Source organism: Castanea sativa, chromosome 3 (genome assembly GCF_040712315.1).
Source record: "Castanea sativa cultivar Marrone di Chiusa Pesio chromosome 3, ASM4071231v1".
Lineage (NCBI taxonomy): Eukaryota > Viridiplantae > Streptophyta > Magnoliopsida > Fagales > Fagaceae > Castanea > Castanea sativa.
Genome location: NC_134015.1, coordinates 46,680,527 through 46,701,515, shown reverse-complemented (window position 1 = coordinate 46,701,515; position 20,989 = coordinate 46,680,527). Strand labels below are relative to the sequence as shown.

At 34.0% G+C, this 20,989-nt stretch overlaps 2 protein-coding genes across 2 annotated transcripts; one reads left to right on the top strand and one right to left on the bottom strand.

Moving 5' to 3' along the window:
- The first annotated feature begins 411 nt into the window (after positions 1–411).
- Positions 412–5,561, top strand: LOC142627365 (protein neprosin-like). Its single transcript, XM_075801209.1, has 7 exons — positions 412–1,019; positions 1,154–1,240; positions 1,357–1,569; positions 2,354–2,518; positions 3,224–3,277; positions 3,387–3,533; positions 4,914–5,561. Exons 1-7 carry the CDS (start codon positions 663–665, stop codon positions 5,289–5,291), a joined length of 1,401 nt encoding a protein of 466 aa, XP_075657324.1. The 5' UTR covers positions 412–662; the 3' UTR covers positions 5,292–5,561.
- A 9,876-nt stretch (positions 5,562–15,437) lies between these two features.
- LOC142627268 (large ribosomal subunit protein mL101 (rPPR4)) lies at positions 15,438–19,272 on the bottom strand. The gene is made up of 2 exons (XM_075801091.1): positions 18,935–19,272; positions 15,438–16,822 (listed from the first exon to the last, which is right to left on the bottom strand). Exons 1-2 carry the CDS (start codon positions 19,160–19,162, stop codon positions 15,578–15,580), a joined length of 1,473 nt encoding a protein of 490 aa, XP_075657206.1. The 5' UTR covers positions 19,163–19,272; the 3' UTR covers positions 15,438–15,577.
- Positions 19,273–20,989: the final 1,717 nt, after the last annotated feature.

Sequence of the window (20,989 nt, the reverse complement as noted above, 5' to 3'; positions counted from 1 at the left end):
TTTAATTTTTTTTTTTTGCTGAATGTGTCAATGTGGGCAAATTTTAATTTGTTAAACCATAATTGTAAATGAGAAATAACAAAAACAGACTAGCTGACACAAAGAACATCTAGGGAAGCGAGAAAGAGAGGCCCTAAAGCAAAGAACTTTGGAAACCCAGAATCAAGTGTAATTCCTATCTGTCCTCATAGCCAAAGTAAAGAATAACAGATATCAGTACCATTTTCCCCTATAAAATTAACACAAAAGGTAAAGTTTCAGTCTTTGTATTGGAGACTGGAAACACAACCTCTCAAACCCCCCCGGATTTTTCTCTCTCCTCAATTTTCTTTTTTTCGAATTTAAAAAATAGAGCATGATTTCATCACTACCAAACTATTTATAACTCCTTGCCCACATGGGTAAAACTTTAAGAAAACCCAACCCATTTGTGTGTGTTTTTTAATCAACTCACGCCTGGGAGTTCAAGTTGTCAGAACATAAAACCAAGGTATTAGAAGGTGTGTGAAGCAAGAGAGAGAGAGAAAGAGAGAAAGGGAGAGAGAATAGAATAGAATAGAAATAGAATAGAACTTTGTTTTCGTTATCCTGGGGTCTCCAAAGCTTTGGAAATGGTGAGAGAGTAAATTGGGTTCTCCTAGAATAGTCATTTTTAGCCTTGGATGGATTTGCTGGGAGGTGTGTCTTCATGGAGAAAATCTAGGAGTAAATGGCATCATTTTGAACACAGAAGAAGACAACACCAATGTGCACAAACACAAACGGAAATTGCAAAAGAAACGACAGCACAAGGAAATCTCTCAAACATGGCATCTAGTTGGTGTAGGATCTCCCCAATCATTCCCATTTTTGTTTGGTTTCTTCTTGTTTTTTCTTTGGTTTGTCCGGTACATTCATTGGAAACAATTGAAGACCGTGGGTCCAACCAAACTTTCCGGCCAAACGAAGAGTTGAAAAAGCTCAAAATAATAGCAGCTCGTCTCAGCAAGATCAACAAGCCTGCTGTGAAGACAATTCAGGCATGTATTTGACACTTATGTCTCTATTAATGCTGTTTTTCTTTATAGGACTAAACCTTCACTTCCTCTGTTTTTGTTCTGTTTTTTCTTAAACTCGTTTTGGACTTAAATGTTCTTGTTTTTTGTTGCTGCAGAGCCCTGACGGTGATATAATAGATTGCGTTGTGTCTCATCTACAACCAGCTTTTGATCACCCTCAACTCAAAGGTCAAAAACCATTGGTAAGTTTAACTTTACTTTTGGCAATTTATTTGAAGGTTTTCATAACTCATATTTTGGAGCCAAGCTAGTGAATTCAAACTAATCAGAGTGTGAATTTCTTTGCTTAAATTTATAGGATCCACCGGATAGACCAAAAGGCCATAGCCCATCAGGCATGTTAGAAGAAAACGTTCAGTTATGGAGACTTTCTGGGGAGTCATGTCCAGAAGGAACAGTTCCAATCAGAAGAACTACAGAAGAAGATATGTTAAGAGCTAGTTCTGTCAGAAGATTTGGAAGGAAACCAAGAAGACATGTTAGAAGAGACTCCAGCAGCAATGGCCATGAGGTATAGTGCAATTATTAGCAATTACCCAAATTGATAAGAGGAAAGTGTCACAAAATTATGATCAAACTGAAACAAATATTCTTCATATTGCAACTTTAGTTTTCTTTTTTTATCTTTTTCTTATCCTTGTTCTTAAAGACAACAGCTTTATTAATAAACTTGTTGAACAAAGAATAAAGTGGGACAAAAATCTGCTTTTTTGTTTTTTTAATTTGTTCTTTTTTATATGAAATTGAAGTCACTGATAAACATATTTTATTCCCTCTGTTCTCTTTACAACAAACTCTTCCGGAGAATTTTGAACAAAACATAACCCAGATCATGACAATAATGTGTCTGATCACTGATGCTTTCCTATGTAAGCAGAATAAACCAAAAAATATATATATGATTGTGGGGTTTCCTTCATTTCACTCATCAAACATAAATGGTGTTTGGATTATCTTTTTTCCGTATCTCATTAGCTTATTTGCTTATATATAATTTTTTTGGAGTCTCACTTTTTAAGTTATAATCTTGATTTTATTAACTTGCAACAAATAATTGAGAAATAAATTTGTCTATGTTGAAGATTAAATATTGAATTTATTCGAACAGAATAAGAATTTTTTTCTTAAAAAAAAAAAAAGGTTAAAAGAAGACGTATGTACTGTACCATCAAGAATAAGTCAACAAACTTAAAGGTTTCAGAAACCATGAAAATGAAGCAACTTAAAGTAATAAATTAGTTTTGAAATTATGGCATTGTTACTGTTCCTTTCTCATTTAAATTTGTGGGTTTCAGCATGCGGTTGGGTATGTGAGTGGAGATCAGTATTATGGAGCAAAAGCTAGCATAAATGTGTGGGCACCTCGTGTGGCTAATCAATATGAATTCAGTTTGTCTCAAATGTGGGTCATCTCTGGTTCATTTGGCGATGACCTTAACACCATTGAAGCTGGTTGGCAGGTACATGCATATATATGCTTCTATTCCCTCATATCATTTTCTCTCAGAAAAGTTTATAATTCCTAACCATTAATAGTCAAATGTTACACTTTTTACTATACTTGTCTTAGCTGGATGCTACTCACACGTCACAATCACAATAGAATGGATATTTTTTAAGGTTTGACTAATAAATAAATTTAAAAAAGGAAAAAAAAAAATTGTTTATTTCCAGTCATTGAAGTATAATATGAAGTTTGCCGATTGGAAAATCTCTTATGAGGTGTGTGTATATTCAATCCTACTTGTACAACTTGCTTTGAAACTTTTTTATAGATAAGGAAAATGCTAAAATTATTATCAGTTTTACTACTATAGAATATATACAAATAGATACAAGAATAAATGTAACAGCAATCATATAAAAAATTTTAATAAATTTGTTGTGTTGTATTTAAAAGTTAATACATCAATTTTTAAAAAATTATTAAATAAAATTAGTAATATCTCTGTCATATTAATATCTATAGTAATATCAAAAACTTTTTTTTTTTTTTTTGAGAATGAATTAATATCTATAGATTTGAGAAAGCTACACTCAGACAAGCAATATCATGTTTGCTAAGAATTTCAACACATTAAATACCAATATCTGCTTTCACATTTAAAGTGGTTATCACTGTTCAACCACCTCTCATTTTCTTTAATTCATTTTATTTTGTGCAGGTTAGCCCAGAGCTGTATGGGGACAACTATCCTAGGTTCTTTACTTATTGGACTGTAAGTAATAAAATTTCCTTCATTTGAGAAAAAAATTGCAATATATCTAATGCTTTGAAATTAATTTCACAAATAATAGTAAGGTACTTATTAATTTATCAATTTACAGACTGATGCTTATCAAGCAACCGGGTGTTACAATTTATTATGCTCTGGCTTCGTTCAGACTAACAATAGAATTGCAATTGGGGCTGCAATTTCTCCCACTTCCTCATACAATGGTGGACAATTCGATATTAGCCTATTGGTTTGGAAGGTAAATTAAACTTCACCACCAAAATATATATATAAAAACCTTGGTTTGGTTGCCGAAATCAATTTTTTATTTCTTTGTTTTAGCTTCTTCTTTTTTTTCTTTTTTTGCTCATGAGAAAACAATCAAACACAAAAGGAATGGCATGAATAGGTTGTACCTTAGTTTTAAAATAGAAATAGGGTAAAAAAAAATGGAAATAGATATAGCAACTTTTTTTTTTTAATGTTATGTTTTTCATAGTTGAGGTCATGGCGGGTTTGGCCGTTATTTGTTTAAGGTAAAACTTGCAATCATATGACCTACATACGACAAATGAAGAAGAGTCTAAAGAATGTTAGGTGTGTAGGATGACAAAGCATCCACGGCCATGAATCTCTTGGCTCCACCAAAATATAAAAATATTTAACGTTAGATTTGCGTTGGACCATTTGATCTAAATACTTTCTTAGCCCAGAAAAGTCCTTAGATTTGATGGTCAATCACCTCTAGAACTTTCGAAATTCCAACTTGTCCATTGAAGAAGGTTAATTTCATACACAAACTTAAAAGTAGAAGAAATCTAGGAATACATCAATTTTACTGTGAAATCAAGTGGTCCATTATGAGTAATGGATATATTTTGCCCCCACTTTTTCATATTTTCCTCTTTTTTTTCACAACTTAAAATCGCTTACTTTAGTAAGGAATGAAATTAAATGTAGAATTTGGTGTGTCTGTAATATTGTTGGACTGAGTAATTATAAAATCAAAAAAATTCAAAATATAATAATAATACCACGCATGAAGATATGAACATTAGGAATAGCTCATATTTCAAGTGAAAATGTGCAACATCCCACTATACTATAGTCATCATACGTGTGCTGATAATCTCAAATACTAATAAATTGTAATCCCAATGTTCCATTGTGCTTTTTTATGTCTTGCAAGATTCTCTTCTTTTCCAAGCAAAAGATCTTCTTGTTCCTATAGCATGCACCTTTTATCATTAATATGACAAATTTCCCCACAAATAAAAACTTCAAGCATGAACTTAGTGGCTTAAAGAATAACCAGTTTTCTCATTGGTTTTTTTTTTTTTACAACTTTTAGTTTTGAATAAAACCTACTTACAATTCCTCATCTTGTTGTATATTAAGATTATCCATTGAACTATGATTGATTGTATTCATCAATACATTAAAAACAATATTATCTTTGTTAAAAAAGAATTATATTTAACTATGCGATCATTTATTCAACGCGACCACAAGATTAAATTTAATTAAGAAATCTAAGATATAATACCTAAAGAATTATACCTATGTTGTTTTATTCTCTCTTTCTTTCCTTTTTTTTTTTTTTTTTCTCTAATGGAATGATTTCGATAATGTTGTGTAGGATCCGAAGCATGGAAATTGGTGGCTAGAATTCGGATCCGGAATTCTGGTTGGGTACTGGCCATCTTTCTTGTTCACTCATCTACAAAGTCATGCAAGCATGGTACAATTTGGAGGAGAAACTGTGAATTCTAGGCCATCTGGTTTTCACACTTCAACACAAATGGGCAGTGGACATTTTGCAGGAGAGGGTTTTGGAAAAGCATCTTATTTTCGAAATTTGCAAGTTGTTGATTGGGATAATAACTTGATTCCATTATCAAACCTAAGAGTCCTAGCAGATCATCCCAATTGCTATGATATACAAGGAGGAATAAATAGTGTTTGGGGGAATTACTTTTACTATGGTGGACCTGGAAGAAATGTGAGGTGTCCCTAATGGGATTGGTACAAAGGTGGAAAGTTACTTTGTTTTTTTTTTTTTCTTTTATTATTAAATTGGGTTATTTGGGTTTCTTCTCGAGATCATTCGGTGAGCTTGGGGTATAAAGTATAATATGTTTACTTTGTTAATCCATTTTTTTCTTTGTCATCCTTTTTTCTTTTTTCCTTCTCTTACTAACAGGTGATTCATTAATTATACCGCCTTTAGGGACTTGTGTAAATTTGGAAAAAGAAATAGTGAATATACTGTGGTTTGTGATTTCCATCCCCCTTTTTTTTTTTTTTAATATGTGGATATCCATGACTTTTTAGAGCACTTAATTAATCCTCGTATGACATCAAATAAAAAATTAATCTTCATATGATATTTAGTTGAGTATATATCCCATGTTCCGTATACTAGATAATTACAATGAGTATTCTTTCAAGATACCCAAATTATTGGTTAAAAAATTTAGGAAAAAATTTAACGGACACTCTAAAAGCACTAGTTTAAGCAATATTTTTTAAAAAAAAATTATGAAAAAAAATAAAATAAAATAAAATAACTAACTTTTTTAATAACTTTTATATATTTCTCATGAAAATTGTATTAATTTAAAAAAAAATACTCTATTAATAAATGCTTTAAAAGTATCCATTAACCAAGTTCAAAAATTTTAATCCATGACATGACCTCTCTCTTTTTTTTCAAAATAAAGTTTCAACCTATAACGTCCGTTTATGTAATTTTACTTTTTATCATCAAATCAAGACATCAATCGATTTTTGGTATAAGCGGGGTTTGAATCGTAGATCTCTTATTCAATTATCAGAAATTTTACCAAGTGAGTTAACTAAAACTAACCGCATGATCTCCCCTTATTAGAAAAAACTTTGAGAATGGAAAATTGGTATTAATTCAATTTTACAAAATAGGGGACCATTCAATTTACCAAAACCTAATAACTACTATCTTTGTAGTCACATTAATCCTTCACAAATTAAATGCCTGCATGCCTGCCCTTGATGAAAGCCATAGGTCCCACACAAAATTAATCACTCTCTTTATAATTGGAATTTGGACTTTGGAGAGATGAGTCGGTGACTGTTTTTCAGGCATGTAGTTGCTACCTGTTCCCTGCTCTGAAACTTTCATAAATGTTATCTAATGTGCAATTTTTACAAAATTATAAATAAATAAATTCCCTATTCTTTTTTAAATAGGGAGACACGTCTCTCGTAAACCTAAGATTGAGCTATCATAAGTATGTAGCTACATTTATGATTAGCATGTGGAATTGTGGACCCAGCTGGATGAAATATGAAACTTACTTAGCTAGCATAAATAATTAGTTTCCCCCACACACACACTTTTTAATATGCTAATAATACCAAAGTAAGCATGCTTTCCTTTGAATATAAGATAGAAACTTAGAGATAATTAATGTCATTACGAATAATACATTAAAAAATAGTAGTAGTAGATACAGTGTATCTCACTTTGAGCCCCAAAGACAATTGACCATAATTATTACTACTATAACACAATACCCCATCTCTTATTATTACGCCATTTATCCAATCCTTGCAATGCGTTCCCACATGAATTTGTATATATTTGTTTATGTACACGATTGCCAGCTATTATCTTTTTCTTGAAGTCCACGTTTTCTCTTCTTATTGTTCAATCTTTAAATGTTTCAACATTATGAAACTGAGATATGTACTGTCTTACAACGGGAATTTGTATTAATATACTGTCAAAGCACTTAAAACTTAGACTCGGTATTTTCTTCTTAATTCTATAGATAAAGGAAAAGCCTTGAACCACATAATTTTTCACAACTTCTTGTCATAACTGTGACGTGACAGAATATGATTGGTAAAGAAAAAATTGTGATTTCATGTGTAAGTGATAGTTTAACTACTCACAGTATGTCACGTCAAAATTGTGACAAAAATATTGTGGAATAATTTATGATTCTAGAATTACTCGTAGATAAATAGTCATTATTCTATCATGTTTCCTCTTAAGAGTGCAAAATGAACCGATAGAATCTATTCCATCTTTTGCCCTTTATGTAAAACCTTGTCCTTGAAGAGAGTTTTATAAAAGGCAAATGAGAGCATTTACATTGGTATTATATATGTCATATGTTAGTAATATCTAGCATCAATACCTAAAAACTCCCCATTATCCAATCTTGCAAAGTCTTCCAATTGTAAAAAATTTTACAATTATGCTACAGTGCCATCCTATTTTTATGATGACATTGTAGCAACTTTTTTTTTTGAGAATTATATTGTTTTTTTCCCTAGTGATGGTGGGTGGGTATTTTTAATTATTTTTTTAAGAAGAGAAAGAGAGAGAAAGAGTCGGTGAAATTAATATTTTAATGAATAGATGAAATAAATAAGAAATGAAATGCTAGGTGTATTGTAAAATTGTATGATATAATTAATAAAGTAGTTTTTGAAATAGTAAAATAGAATAGTTTAAAGATTCTTGATGTGAATTTTCTAAATCCATCCAATTAAACTGAATTCATATACATTTTTAAGAGCATTCGTATTAGCTTGTGTAAAAAATTCTGTCAATTTTAGCATAGGACTTACTTTTTCTATTACACACCACTTTTCAAAAACACTTACTTCAGATTATCTATTTTATACTACATTTTATTAAAATATTTCTTTTTTATTATTTTGTATTACTCTCTCTCTCTCTCTCTCTCTCTCTCTCTCTCTCTCTCTCTCTCTCTCTCGGCATATATGTATAAAAAAAATTTTAAAAATATATTTGCATGTAAATAGTAAATTAGTAATCATGTATATTGGCATGTTCGGTGTAATAACAATATAAATTTATACAAGTTTAAATAGACTTATTATTAATACGAGTAATTTTTGGAGTTTGATTTGCAAAGTTTTTCTCTTATACTATTATGCATAGACATGTCTAATCAAGTTAGATCGATTTGAATGAATCTATTCTTTAATAAGCACAACCTCCGGCAGAACTACTTGGAAGGGGGATGGCCCCCCAAACTTCTCAAATTTTATAAAATTACCCCTAGTTTTTTGAAAAATTTTCAAAATATATATAGTTGGCCTCCAAAACTTCTCAAATTTTACACTTGTACCGTTAAATTTATCTAAACTTTATAAAAGGAATATGGTTAGCCCCCCAACACTTCATATTTCTTGAATGACTCAATTAAATTAGTTGAATTTTGTATTTGTTATACTTTTGGCCTCATTCATAAAATCCTAATTCCGCCTCTGAGCACAACTATATCTTTTCTCATGCTACATCTTTTCAGCTTTTTCACTCCTTAGGTATGAGTCAACTTGTGGATTTTCGGCTAGTTTAACCTTCTAAATTACAATGGAAATCATTTTCTGTAATGAAAAAGACAAAGATAAAACATCATCAGCAATGTTTAGACGCATTCAAATCTTAACCAGCACTATAAAACCTGTCTTCACTTCTAAAAAGGGTGAAGGAAAACCAGCATGGTCTACAAAGATTCTTGTCTAGGCAAGCAATCATGAATCAATAATGTCAAACTGAAGCTAAATTAAAGCCATTCTTGCAGGCCTGAACCAATGTGCATTTCAGAGAGATGGAGTTGACTTTGACTCTAAGTCGGTGCATCAGATATTATAGAAGTCAGATATACTATAAGTCTATAATAAGATCTAAGTTATACTTGAAGCATAAGCGAATGCGTAGGGAGTGGATCAAAAAGAAAAGTCCAATGGACCAACCATAAAATGTGGGTGTTTTTTCTTTCTGTATTGCACCCATCAATAGTTGTTTATGATGTGTTCCCAACTTCCCAAGTATTGCTCTTACGATACCTATTAAATGAACCCACCAACCATTACAGATGAGTGACAATCATACACATTGGGAGCTTTTAATTGACACAAACCAGTTCAATTGTTTGTGATAGGAACAGTGAGCACCTTAGACCTTAGAATTATATTCATCAGTCATCACTCTGTGGACCCTACTACAATAGCATTAAATCAGTGTCTGCAGTATCTTTTTGTGATACCTATTTGTGTGAATTCGGACATTTTATTTAAGATGGCTATACTCGTGTCATATGACTTATATCTATACCGTGTTCGTGTTATATTGGTGTCATATTAACCATTTCATATTATAATTTTTAAAAAAAGTTATAATTTTTTAAAATCTGTTCATGTCACCCTGTCGTATCCGTATCTATATCAGTATCCATATTCATGTCTATAGTCGTACCTGTGTCCGAGCTTAATACTCAATTAGAATTTGAAAGCTGTGTACAAAGTCTAAATTGGCAGGACTTTGAGTGAATACTATTTACAATGACAAGCCAACCGTAGTGTTGATTACGAGAACTCAATAATATCAAGTCCTTTCTCAGATACGCTGGATGTGGGGCAAGGCAATTGCTCAAGCCTTGGCTGAAACTGTGATATACAAGAAATCAAAGGACAGATAATATTAAGTATTAACATTGGTTTATACTCTTTTTCTGTCCTTCTTTGACAAGCCAATTCTAGGACTTCCTTAAGTCTTCCATATGAAAAACGATTACTCGATCAATGTGTGCTTTTTCTTATACACTGATTGACACGGTTTGCTCATGACTTTTTTATCCAACAAGTTTTTTTTTTTTTTTTAACTGAATTATTCCACAAGTCATTAGTGTGTGGTGAAAGTGAAACATATGTGGAAATCAAAAGAGAAACAGTAGTAGGATTAACATTTCTTTAATTCTTCTTCAATGAATTATCCCGCAAGTCCTTAGTGTGTCTTCAACGCAAATTACTCCATACGTCCTTTTACTGAAATGATGGCTGTCTGGCAGGCTACTCGTTCAGGTCCATACGACCATACCCCAAGCCCCAAGTCAGAGACTCAGAATTCATTAGTCTTTTCTTTTGACTGAAATTGTGAAACATAACCTCTCTCTCTCTCTCTCTCTCTCTCTCTCTCTCTCTCTCTCTATATATATATATATATATATATATATATATATAGTTTTCCTCTTCTTTAGACAAGCCAACCAAGGATATTTTTTTATAAAAAAAAATAAAGAAAAAATATTTTTAGAGCTAAAACGGAAGCAAGCACGTCCAACCAAATCCATTATATGCAAAGAGATATAATAAATCGATATTTTTTTTTCATGACTTTATTTATATCACCACAAACATTTTTTTTTGTGAGATAAACCATTTAATGGGTGTCTTTAGGGTAATTAATTATTTTAAGAAAAAATTTAATACAATTTTTATGAGAGATATAAATAAGCATCAAAAAAATTAATTTCTTTTTTCGTAAAAAATTTCTAAAAATATATCTTAAATTAATACCCTTAGAATATTCATTAACTTTTTCCTAATAAATCTAAATTCTAAGGATGTGACTGAGGTGGTCCAACCTTGTTATACCACAACCGTGGTCCACAAGAAATGGAAAACTCTCTCTTGATGATGGAATGGATACATTCTAATGTCGTTTCCAACAGCACTTACAACAAAACTGGACTGTTGTGGAATGTCTTATATTCTACGAGACTCTGGCAACTTTGGCTACACTGGAATTCCTACATATTACGTAATGGAGTTATAGAACCAAAAGTTGTTGATGCTTGTGTTAAAAAATGAGCAGTTTTTTTTTTTTTTTTGTGCATTTGGTATATGAGCCCAATGCTCACATCAAATAAGACCTGTATTCCAGTTTCGTGGAGTAGACCTCAGGGTGGGTGGTTTAAACTTAACACATGATGGTCATCCTTTGGGAATCCTGATAAATTAGGTGGAGATGGGCTGTTGAGGAACAACATTGGCGAGTGGATCAAAGGTTTCCCCAAAAATTCCAAACACTTGACTAGTATAATTGCATAATTGGGGGCTCTCTAAGATGGCCTATCATTAGCTAGGGACTTAAATATCTCTAACCTGATTGTTGAGTTAGATGCCTTAATTGTGGCTCATCTCGACAACCAATCACTAGAACCTTTGTTATCTGATTACAAGAACCTCTTGAAGACCTTCCCTAACAACCAAGTTTTTTTTTTTTTTAAGGAGCTAGCAACCAAGTAGATCACACGTATCACGCAGCAAACCGATGTGTGGCTCTTGGCAGACTCAATGTTTCTATTACTAGTACTTTTGTTGTATTTGATAACCCACCCACCGCATCTGGTGGAGGATTTGATAGCCCTCGATAGTGAGGGCAGAACCTATAGACTTACTGCTTCTCAATTCTCTAAAAAAGAATTGATGTGGGTACTAAAGCTATTGGACTATATCATTTTTTTTAAGGGTAGTTTTAGACTAAATATTTATATTTTGAAATTATTCGAGATATAGTCATAAACTTTCAATCCAAATTGAAGCACAAACCAACCACTCAATACTCAATAGTTGGATTAGAGTTTTGGAGTCTTTTTCTCCTCCAACCAAATAAAAAGTACCGAATCTGGAAGGTCTAATTGTCTATGATTATTGGTATAGGCCCAACCCGATAACAACAATAAACCCATTGACCTAAAATATGGGCCACACTATTCAAGTTCTTATTTCTAGGTTGAGATTTTCCAACAATTGCTAGGCAGCATAGAAGAAAGGAATATTTCTTAAAAATAGCTACTACTGTCCAGAGAGAGATTCGTGATTTGGATCAGACAATGGAACCAAATTGTTCTAAGCATCTCCAAGGAATAACACTAATAGAAGCAGTAAAAATGACATATTAATTAAGAAAATAACTGAGTATGGTTTGGATTATGAAAAAATGGCAGAGAATTATTAATGTGACAAACCCCAATTAGTCTATTGAGGATCTATAGTCGAACTCAAAGTTTTGGAACTATGTCTTTGTTCTTATTATTATTGATATTTATATAAAACAAACCGATTCAAATTGCACAGAAGATTTTTTCTTTTTTTGACAAATAAAATTGCACAGCAGAATTTCAACTGCAGGATAAGAACTAAAAAGAAGACTAAACAACAAACAAAAGTTATTCCATACGTTCAACAAAAAAAAAAAAAAAGGAAACAAAGATAGTTTACATATTTTTCAAAGCATTACCAGGATGAGGACCTATACCCAAAATAATTCAGTATTGTGACAGAACAGTATAGATATACTAAAATAAGCGTTTATCACACCAGCACTGTATCACAATAAGCAGGACATGGCACTTCGAAATTCTGATGGCATAAAATTATTCAGAATATAGTGAAAAAACATGAATTTACTTTCTTTGTGTGCTATTCATATAATCAAATCAAGGAAATGTTATAGATGTTGAAAAAAGAGCAAAACAACAGGAGGCATACACACACACACACACACACACACACACACACACACACACACACACACACATATATATATATATATATATAGTCCTTTGGAGATGACGGACAACAAAAACATAAGGTTTTATACCAAAAACATAAATTCTATCTGTGCTTCCTATGAGATGGTAATCTTTCCATAAGTCTTGGATGACATCAAGAATTTGATTATTGAAATAATTTCTCCAGTAATTGGCAAGAGCATTAGGATATTTGAATGAAAGGTAGGTATCTCCTTCATACCATTGACCTTGGTGAGTAAAGCCATTAATGTGAACAAGATGCTTTGAAGGCTGGACATCCAACCAATTATTTTTATCCCATTTTGGCAGAGTACTCCAGCATCTAATAGAAACAAAAGGGCTATTGATCTTTGTAACAGCATTTACTTGTTACAACCACTATTCCAAATCCTGCTGATTCTGATGATATTAATGATATCTATATGCAGTCAATATGGGAAGAACACTTTGGAAGTAGTCTCAGAGTGTATGAAGTGAATCACCCATTCCCTGGCCTTTTGGTCAATTATGAAGATGGTTCAGATGATGATGATAGAGATTCCTATTGGCTCTCCCAGATGTTTGAATTTGGCTTCATCAAACTCATAAAATTGACGAGTCATGACCAAGTTAGCCAATTTTCACAAATAATTCAAAATGCTGTCACAAAAATCAATAGTTCTTCTGTTTCTATTAGATGCTGGAGTACTTTGCCAAAATGGGATAAAGATAACTAGTTGGATGTTCAGCCTTCAAAACATCTTGTTCTCATTAATGGCTTTACCCACCAAGGTCATGGTATAAAGGAGATACCTATCTTTCATACAAATATTCTAATGCTCTTGCCAATTGCTGGAGAAATTATTTCAATAATCAAATTCTTGATGTTATCCAAGACTTATGGAACGACTACCATTTCATAGGAAGCACGGATAGAATTCATGTTTTTGGTATAAAACCTTATGTTTCAACTGTCCGTAATATTCAAAGGGCTGGTCATGATGATCCAAGAAGGTTTCTTACACCAGGGAAAAATTTTGTGTATAAGCCACTTCTATACTGTGGATTTTGCAACCAGTATGCTATTTACCATGAACTTGAATGCAATGATGACTCCCTTGGAGATCCCTATGAAGGATATCCATCAGATGCTGCTAGTACTGATTGATACTCTCACTATTTGTCTAGCTTGCACAAATGCCCTGATTGATGCTGCTATGCTCTTACTGTTTGCCACTACTAGTATTGATGCCCTGTCAATTAATACTCTACTGATTGTCTGGCCTGCACAACGGCCAAATTGCTACAATATTTACTCTTGGTGAAAGGTTCCAATTATTGTACTGCTGCTCCCTGCAAATGGTACTTCTTTTGCTAAAGGAGATTCTGCATGATGCTACCTAATCTCTTTCGGCATAAAACGCCAAAAAGGCAATGGTTGAAGTGTTTCTGCCAGTTCTGATCTAAAAAAGAAAAATTACTATTCACTGTTCTTTTACTATTCACAGTTACTGTTTATTGTACTGTTACTGTTCACTACATTTTTGCCTATTCAAGGGGGATGTCCCTTAAGTTCGATTCAGAATTCTCTAGAGCTCTCTTTAGGAAAACTCTTCTTCCTTTAGATTTTCTCTTCAGAATTCCCACTACTACGCTATTTCCCTATTGCCCTACGAATCTTGTAACTAGAACTAGTTTCAAGCTTTGTATTGTTGAACCCTTGTGATCCTGTAACTACTACTGCTGTAAGTATTATTATCTATTTTCAATAATAACTACTTTCAATTTTGTGTTTCATATTATTTTAACTGCTTTAATATACTGCTTGGTTAGTTGTACCGCCTCATTATTTTAAATTACTTTGATTATATTATATTGCTTGGCTGGTTCTACTGCCTCATTATTATTTTAAATTACTTTGTTTATATACTGCTTACTTTGTTTATATACTGCTTGGTCAGTTCTATCACCTTATTACATGCTTTCAACATATTATTATATTGTGCTTCCGCCTTCAGCCTGTGTTCCGCCCCCTTCTTGGTGGGAATACACAGCAGCTGGGAATTCAACCAGAAAATATCTAGGCAGTGCGCATTCAGGTTTACAGACACCAACCCAATCCACATTCCAAAAAAAATTTATAATTTTCACCCAATGGAGCATCATCCCCCAATTCCTCCAACCCGCAATCAAACAATTTGGAAGTTATAGGCTCCAATATATTTGTGCTTACTTGTCCAGTGATGGCCAAATCTTTTACTAGTCCACAATTTTACCATCCGGAGTAGGGAGAAAGCATACCCTACCCCAGTTTACAAGCACAGGGTTTCCACTCCCATCAATTTGGGTCCATGTGGGAGATAAAACCCTAGGACTTGATTATGCAGGCTTTAGCCCTAGTCATCAAAAAGTGGGTTAGCTGAAACAAAGAAACGTAGGAAATTAAATTGTTACAATAGATTAACATAGGTTTCTTCTCCTTCATCATCAATTTGTCATTCTAAATTCAGCATTAAGTAATGCCATAAAAATAAATAAATAAATAAAACAGTAAAGACTTTGTCTAACATGTTCCTGTAGCTTGAATAGAAAGAACAAGACTGCAATGGTTATGCTTATATCATCACACTCTTTACCATATTCCATACAACTAAACATACATCCTATCTACCTTGACCAGTGTGAAATCTAAATCCTTTAACAATAGGTTAATTGAAATGTCTTCTGAATATCAAGTTATAACAAAGGTAATGCCTTTTCAATATATGCATGGAAGGTACTCTTGATTGAGCTAACTCAGCTAATCCATGTGTCACTTCACATTAATAAACAAAAGAAGGCAACATTATTATCGAAACATAATAGCAAGTAGAAACCATTCAAACTCACTTTTACAAACCAAAATAGAATGAAGAGAAAACAAAACTCACTCAACACATATTGTATCAAGCAACTTCTTGCAAGCCTCATTCACCTCAACATTCTCCATTTTCAGCCGGCGCCGTATTATAGGGCTTGTCCTTCCAGCAGCTGCATAAGTTCTTATCAGTGATTCAAAAACCTCGGCCCCTAGATTATCCACAGCCTTCTTCAAATTCTCCAGAAACCCTTCTGCACCATCAACATCCTTCTCTTGCTCAAAATGCCCCATCAAACTGCTGACAACCACAGATGATGGGACCCACTTCTTACCATCCCCTCTACCGATAGATATTGCATTGGCAACACAATCTACTGCCAATTTTAACTCCCGCTTTTTCATATAATAAACCAAAAAGATCTCCCAGGTTTTAGCATTAGGATTGGCCCCTCTCCTGCGAGCCCGCTCCTTGATCTCTTCAGCTTTCTCTAGCAAACCCTCTTTTGCATAACCTCCTATCAGAGCATTTGCTATACGGATATCATAAATTGAGCACCCAGATTCCCACTCCCTGAAACACTTCTCTGCTCCTGGTAAGTCTTTTATGTTAACAAGTGCCTGAATCATATTCAGATAGCTTATGTTTGCAGTTTTAGGAAAAGCCAACCTCAAAGAACGCCATACCCGATAAACTTCAAGCAAGTTCCCTGTTCGGCCATATAACGTAATTAGAAATTGGTAAGCAGATAGATCTTTACAGGCATTTCTCTTCTCCAATTCCTTGAGTGCCTTTTCTGCCTTCTCAAACAATCCAGCACCAACATATATTGACGCTAAATTGCTATACGTTGTCCAATCTCCAGCAACTCGGCCATCCCTCTTCATCTCATCAATAACCCTTTCAACCCCAGTAATATCATTGACAGCAGCAAGAGCCCTCATCCAGACATTGTATGTATAGGCATCAAACATGATATGGGATGCCTTCATTTCTTGTATGATGGCCGGGATCTTTTCTGGCTGCTCGGTTTTTGTGTAGAGGGTCATAAGGCTGTTGTAAGGCATGGAGCTTAAAGGAAGGTTCAGTTCCTTCATCTTTTCCATAAGAGCTTCGGCCTTTTCAGTCATCAGTTCCTTGCAGTAACAATTTAGGAGAGCACCATAACAAAGATGATTTTTTGATGATTCAGGAAGATCAATGAAATAATTTTCTGCAGCAGATATACCTCGTGTTTTGGCAACAAGATCTAGATGTATAGCTTGATCACTGACCGTCTTATTCATGCACCTTTTAGCCATAGTTTCTGAAAGCTGTAGTATTTAAAAATAATAACAATCAATTAAGATTCCAATAATCAATAATCAAGCCCAGATTACACAAAAAGTCACACATAAAAATAAAGGGAATACACCTTTCTTTCTTTTTTGATAGGTAATAAAAGTTTATTGATAAGAAAAGTGAAATGTGTTTACGATAGTAAACTCACTGCACTTGAAGCAAATACAAACAAATCAGAGGGAAGAGCTAACAGAAATAAGGAATACATCCATTTTATATATAAGAATTCACACAGTTTGACATCAGAAGAGAGCAATTAATACACTAGTGAGAAAGAGTCAGTTGATTCAGGTTGAAGAGAGAGAGAGGAAGACCAAAATAACATAAGTAGTAAAAAATAAAAAGAGAAAAAGGACATGTCAATTAAGATAGTAACAGAAAGTATGACTTCAGGTAGAATAGAATAGCGAAAAAGAATATATGTGACCGACTTTGACTAATCTATTGAGAATCCATAGCCGGCCCCAAAAAAATTGGGACTAAGGCTTGGTTGTTCTTGTATTCACACAATTTAACATTCTTAGATTCTAAATAAAGCAAAATACAGCCAGCAATGCTGAAAATCCTATTAAAACTATAATGCCCAGAGCAAATCAAGTCCTTCACATCAAATTGCACAAAATCATACAACTTCAAAACCAGAAAACTGTGAACCATTAAAAATCTAGCAAAACTTAATTTGTATGCCATAGCAAAAGCAAAATGGGTAATTTTATTAAACGAAGAGAGGCAAATGCAACATTGGGTTGGGTCAGGCCAGATCAGATCATAACATATTCTAAACTGAGCATCAAAATCCAATATAAAAAAATACTAACAAATTTTAAAAAATATAATTTCAACTGTTAATATTGTGGCTTGAATCCATTTAATCTGATTGAACATTTTTCCAAGTGCCAACCCAAAACCTGAACCATCACAAACTTCAAAAACCATCAACTCGCTAAAAACCAATCCAAGTTGTTGGGTCCATTGGGGTGGCGGATTGAATGCACAAGCCTAAAAATGAGGAAGGGGGTGGGGAAGGGCATTAATTTCTATTATCAACTGAATACTGGCCATAAAATTTTAATTTAAAAAGAAAAAAGAAAACAAGGGTTGGAACCAAGAGCAACACTAAACATACACAGCTAAACCACTTAATCCAATAAACAGGATAATTGCAGGATCTTACTTATTTCATGATAAGTGAGTAATTGCTGGATCTTTATAGGATCAAAAATGGGATTTAACCATGTGCGAGGGCAATAACTGAGGCTTTTAGAAACCACACCCATCCTGAATGCAGAGGCCTTTTAAAAGTTAAAAGTTGGAGCAACATTGCTAATAAGTTATTGGCTTTTCATACTGTTTATATCACATTGCCTTTATAATGGCTGAACCATAAATATGGGCATAAAATACTCTTTCCACGAAAAAAATAAACCCTAAAGACATTTACTCACACTTTTGATCACATATCAGAGTGATTGGATATGGAATTCGCCAGCTAGGACAGCAAATTCCCTTCTATCTGCATACCTAAGACCTAAGAGGATTGTGCACACTATTAAACATAGTGCCTAAGAACAAGGATACATAATGGTAGCAAATTCCCAACAATCTAAAGTGTTTGAACAACATCCAGCTCCATCTATAATTTGACCATGTTCAAAAGCAGATTTGAACGCTATATACGAAACCATTCTCCATTTCCCCCCCTTCAATTGAAATCCAAGTTATGTGAAGGGCGAGATTCGATCTCCTATCAGATAGTTTCAACTTTCAATATGTCACCACCTCAAGCTACTTACATTATCAGTGCTCTAATTCATAAACATACTTGACCGATAAACGCCCTTAGCCACTCTCGATACACTAGAATATAGACATTTTAACATGCTTGAATTCTAAAAACAACAAAATGCAGCAATGCTGATATTCCAAATAAATAAAAAAGCAAGCCCTTCATATCAAATTGCACAAAAACACACAACTCCTAACCATTCAAGTCCTAAAGGCTCAAATATTGAAATGGGTAAATTTATAAAACAGAGAGATAAGCAAATGAATTGAAACCATTGACAAAAATTTTCAACACAAACCTTGAGAGCAGGGTAGTAGAGCTTGCGTTGGCGAAGCTTTCTGAGAGTGTCACCGACTTCCCACTTGTAAACTCGCTTGTGGGTCTTGATGAACTGGTTGAGCTGGTGTCTGACGCTCAACTCAGACCCACCTTCCTTGAAGAGCCTTGTGTAAAGTGCGTCCTCTAAGTACTTCTTCGACCTCTTGGCCACGCTCTTTGAACGCCCCAAATGTTGAAGAAGCGCCATTGTTCTTGCTTCTTGCAATGGCCTCCCTTTCCCAAGTCTCCGATTCCGAACTAGCAAGTAGCAAGTGTGGGTTTTTGTTGGGTTTTACTGAAAGTGGATCGAATAGGTTCAAAACCCTAGTCTTGCAGTGGAGAAGAAATGAGGAAACTTTTTTGGGCTAAGTTTGGGCTTTGGGCCCGAGTTTTATGGGTCCATTATTTTTTTTGGGCCAGGGGTCCATTATTAAATTAACTGGATTCTTGTTGGCCTATCCATTAAATATTGGATTTTTTTTTTTTTTTTTTTGCCATTGGGCCTGATTTTACCAACAATTTGGTTATGTATTAGAAAAAACCAGTTGATAGTGGGATGATATTAGGAACAGTTAACTAATGCCTTAAGGGCATTAGTTTAAAATATATTTTTAGAAAATTTTTATTGAAAAATTAAAAAGTAATTGATTCTTTTGATAGTTTTTTATATTTTTCATAAAAATGATATCCAACTTTCTTAAAAAATAATTTTAATATCTATATTTTGACGTTTTTCCATTTTAGTCCATATTTTTTAATTTTACCACTTATAGTCCCTAAACCAATTAACGCATGTTATTTTCATCCTTTCCGTCGGTTGACCGACGGAAATAGCTGAGGTGGTAGCCGGAGGAATAAAAAAATAATATAATTGCACAATATATAATGCCACGTCAGTGTATATATTTTAAAAAATTAATTTATTAATTTTAATTAAATAAAAAACAGAAAAAAAAACCCAAAAAAAAAAACAGAAATAAAACCAAAAATCACTAAAATTAAAATCTAAAAAGTATCTTGACTCTCTCTGGGAAGACATCACAAACTGAGTTCAAATTGTTTTCTCTTCCATCTCACTTTGTTAAATTAGTTTTTCTTCTCTCTCTCTCTCTCTCGTCCATGTCTCACTTTCTATCAAATTTTCTCATTCTCTTCTCTCTCTCTCTCTCTCTCTCTCTCTCGTGTTTCTCACTCATTGTAACTGGTGGTGCAGTGGCTCGTGGCGACTTTGGTGGGTTGAGATCGGGGTGGGGTGGGTTGAGGTGGTCTGGGGTGGGTGGGTTGAGGTGGTCTGGGGTGGATGGGTTGAGATCCGGGTGGGGTGGGTTAAGGTGGTCTAGGGTGGGTGGGTTGAGATCGGGGTGGGGTGGGTTAAGGTGGTCTGGGGTGGGTGGGTTGAGACCAACTGGGGTGGCAGGGTTTGAGGTTGGGTTGAGGTGGGTGAGTTGTGAGCCGGCTGGGGTGGGTAGAGGTCGGCTTGGGTTTAGGTCAGGCTGGGGTGGGTGGGTTGAGACTAGCTAGTGTGGCTTGAGTCGGGGTGGCTGGGGTTGAGGTTGGGTTGAGGTGGGTGGGTTATGAGTCGGCTGGGGTGGGTAGAGATCAGGGTGGCTGGGGTTGAGACCAAGTTGGGTTTGGTTATGGCGGTTGGGATGGTGGGTTGTGGTGGCTGTGATGGTTTTTGGGTTTATTTCTGGGTTTAATGTTTGAATGGAGGGTTTGATTTTTCATGTGGTGTTTAGGGTTTGCTAGAGATTGAGGTTTGGGTTTGGGTTTGGGTTTGGGTTTGTGTTCTTTGTGTTTTGAATCTTTGAAGGTTTTTTATTTTGTAGATCTATGCCCTTTAATTTTACGTGTTCCATGTTGGCATGTTCTTGATTTTTATAATTTCCTCGGCATTTGATTCGTGTTTTTGGGTTTGATTTTTTGAGTTTGTGTTCTTTGATTTTTTGGGTTTGCGTTCTTGTGTTTATAGACATTTGATTTTATTGTTTTTAATTCTGTTTTTTTTTTGTGGTTAAAATTGACAAATTATTTA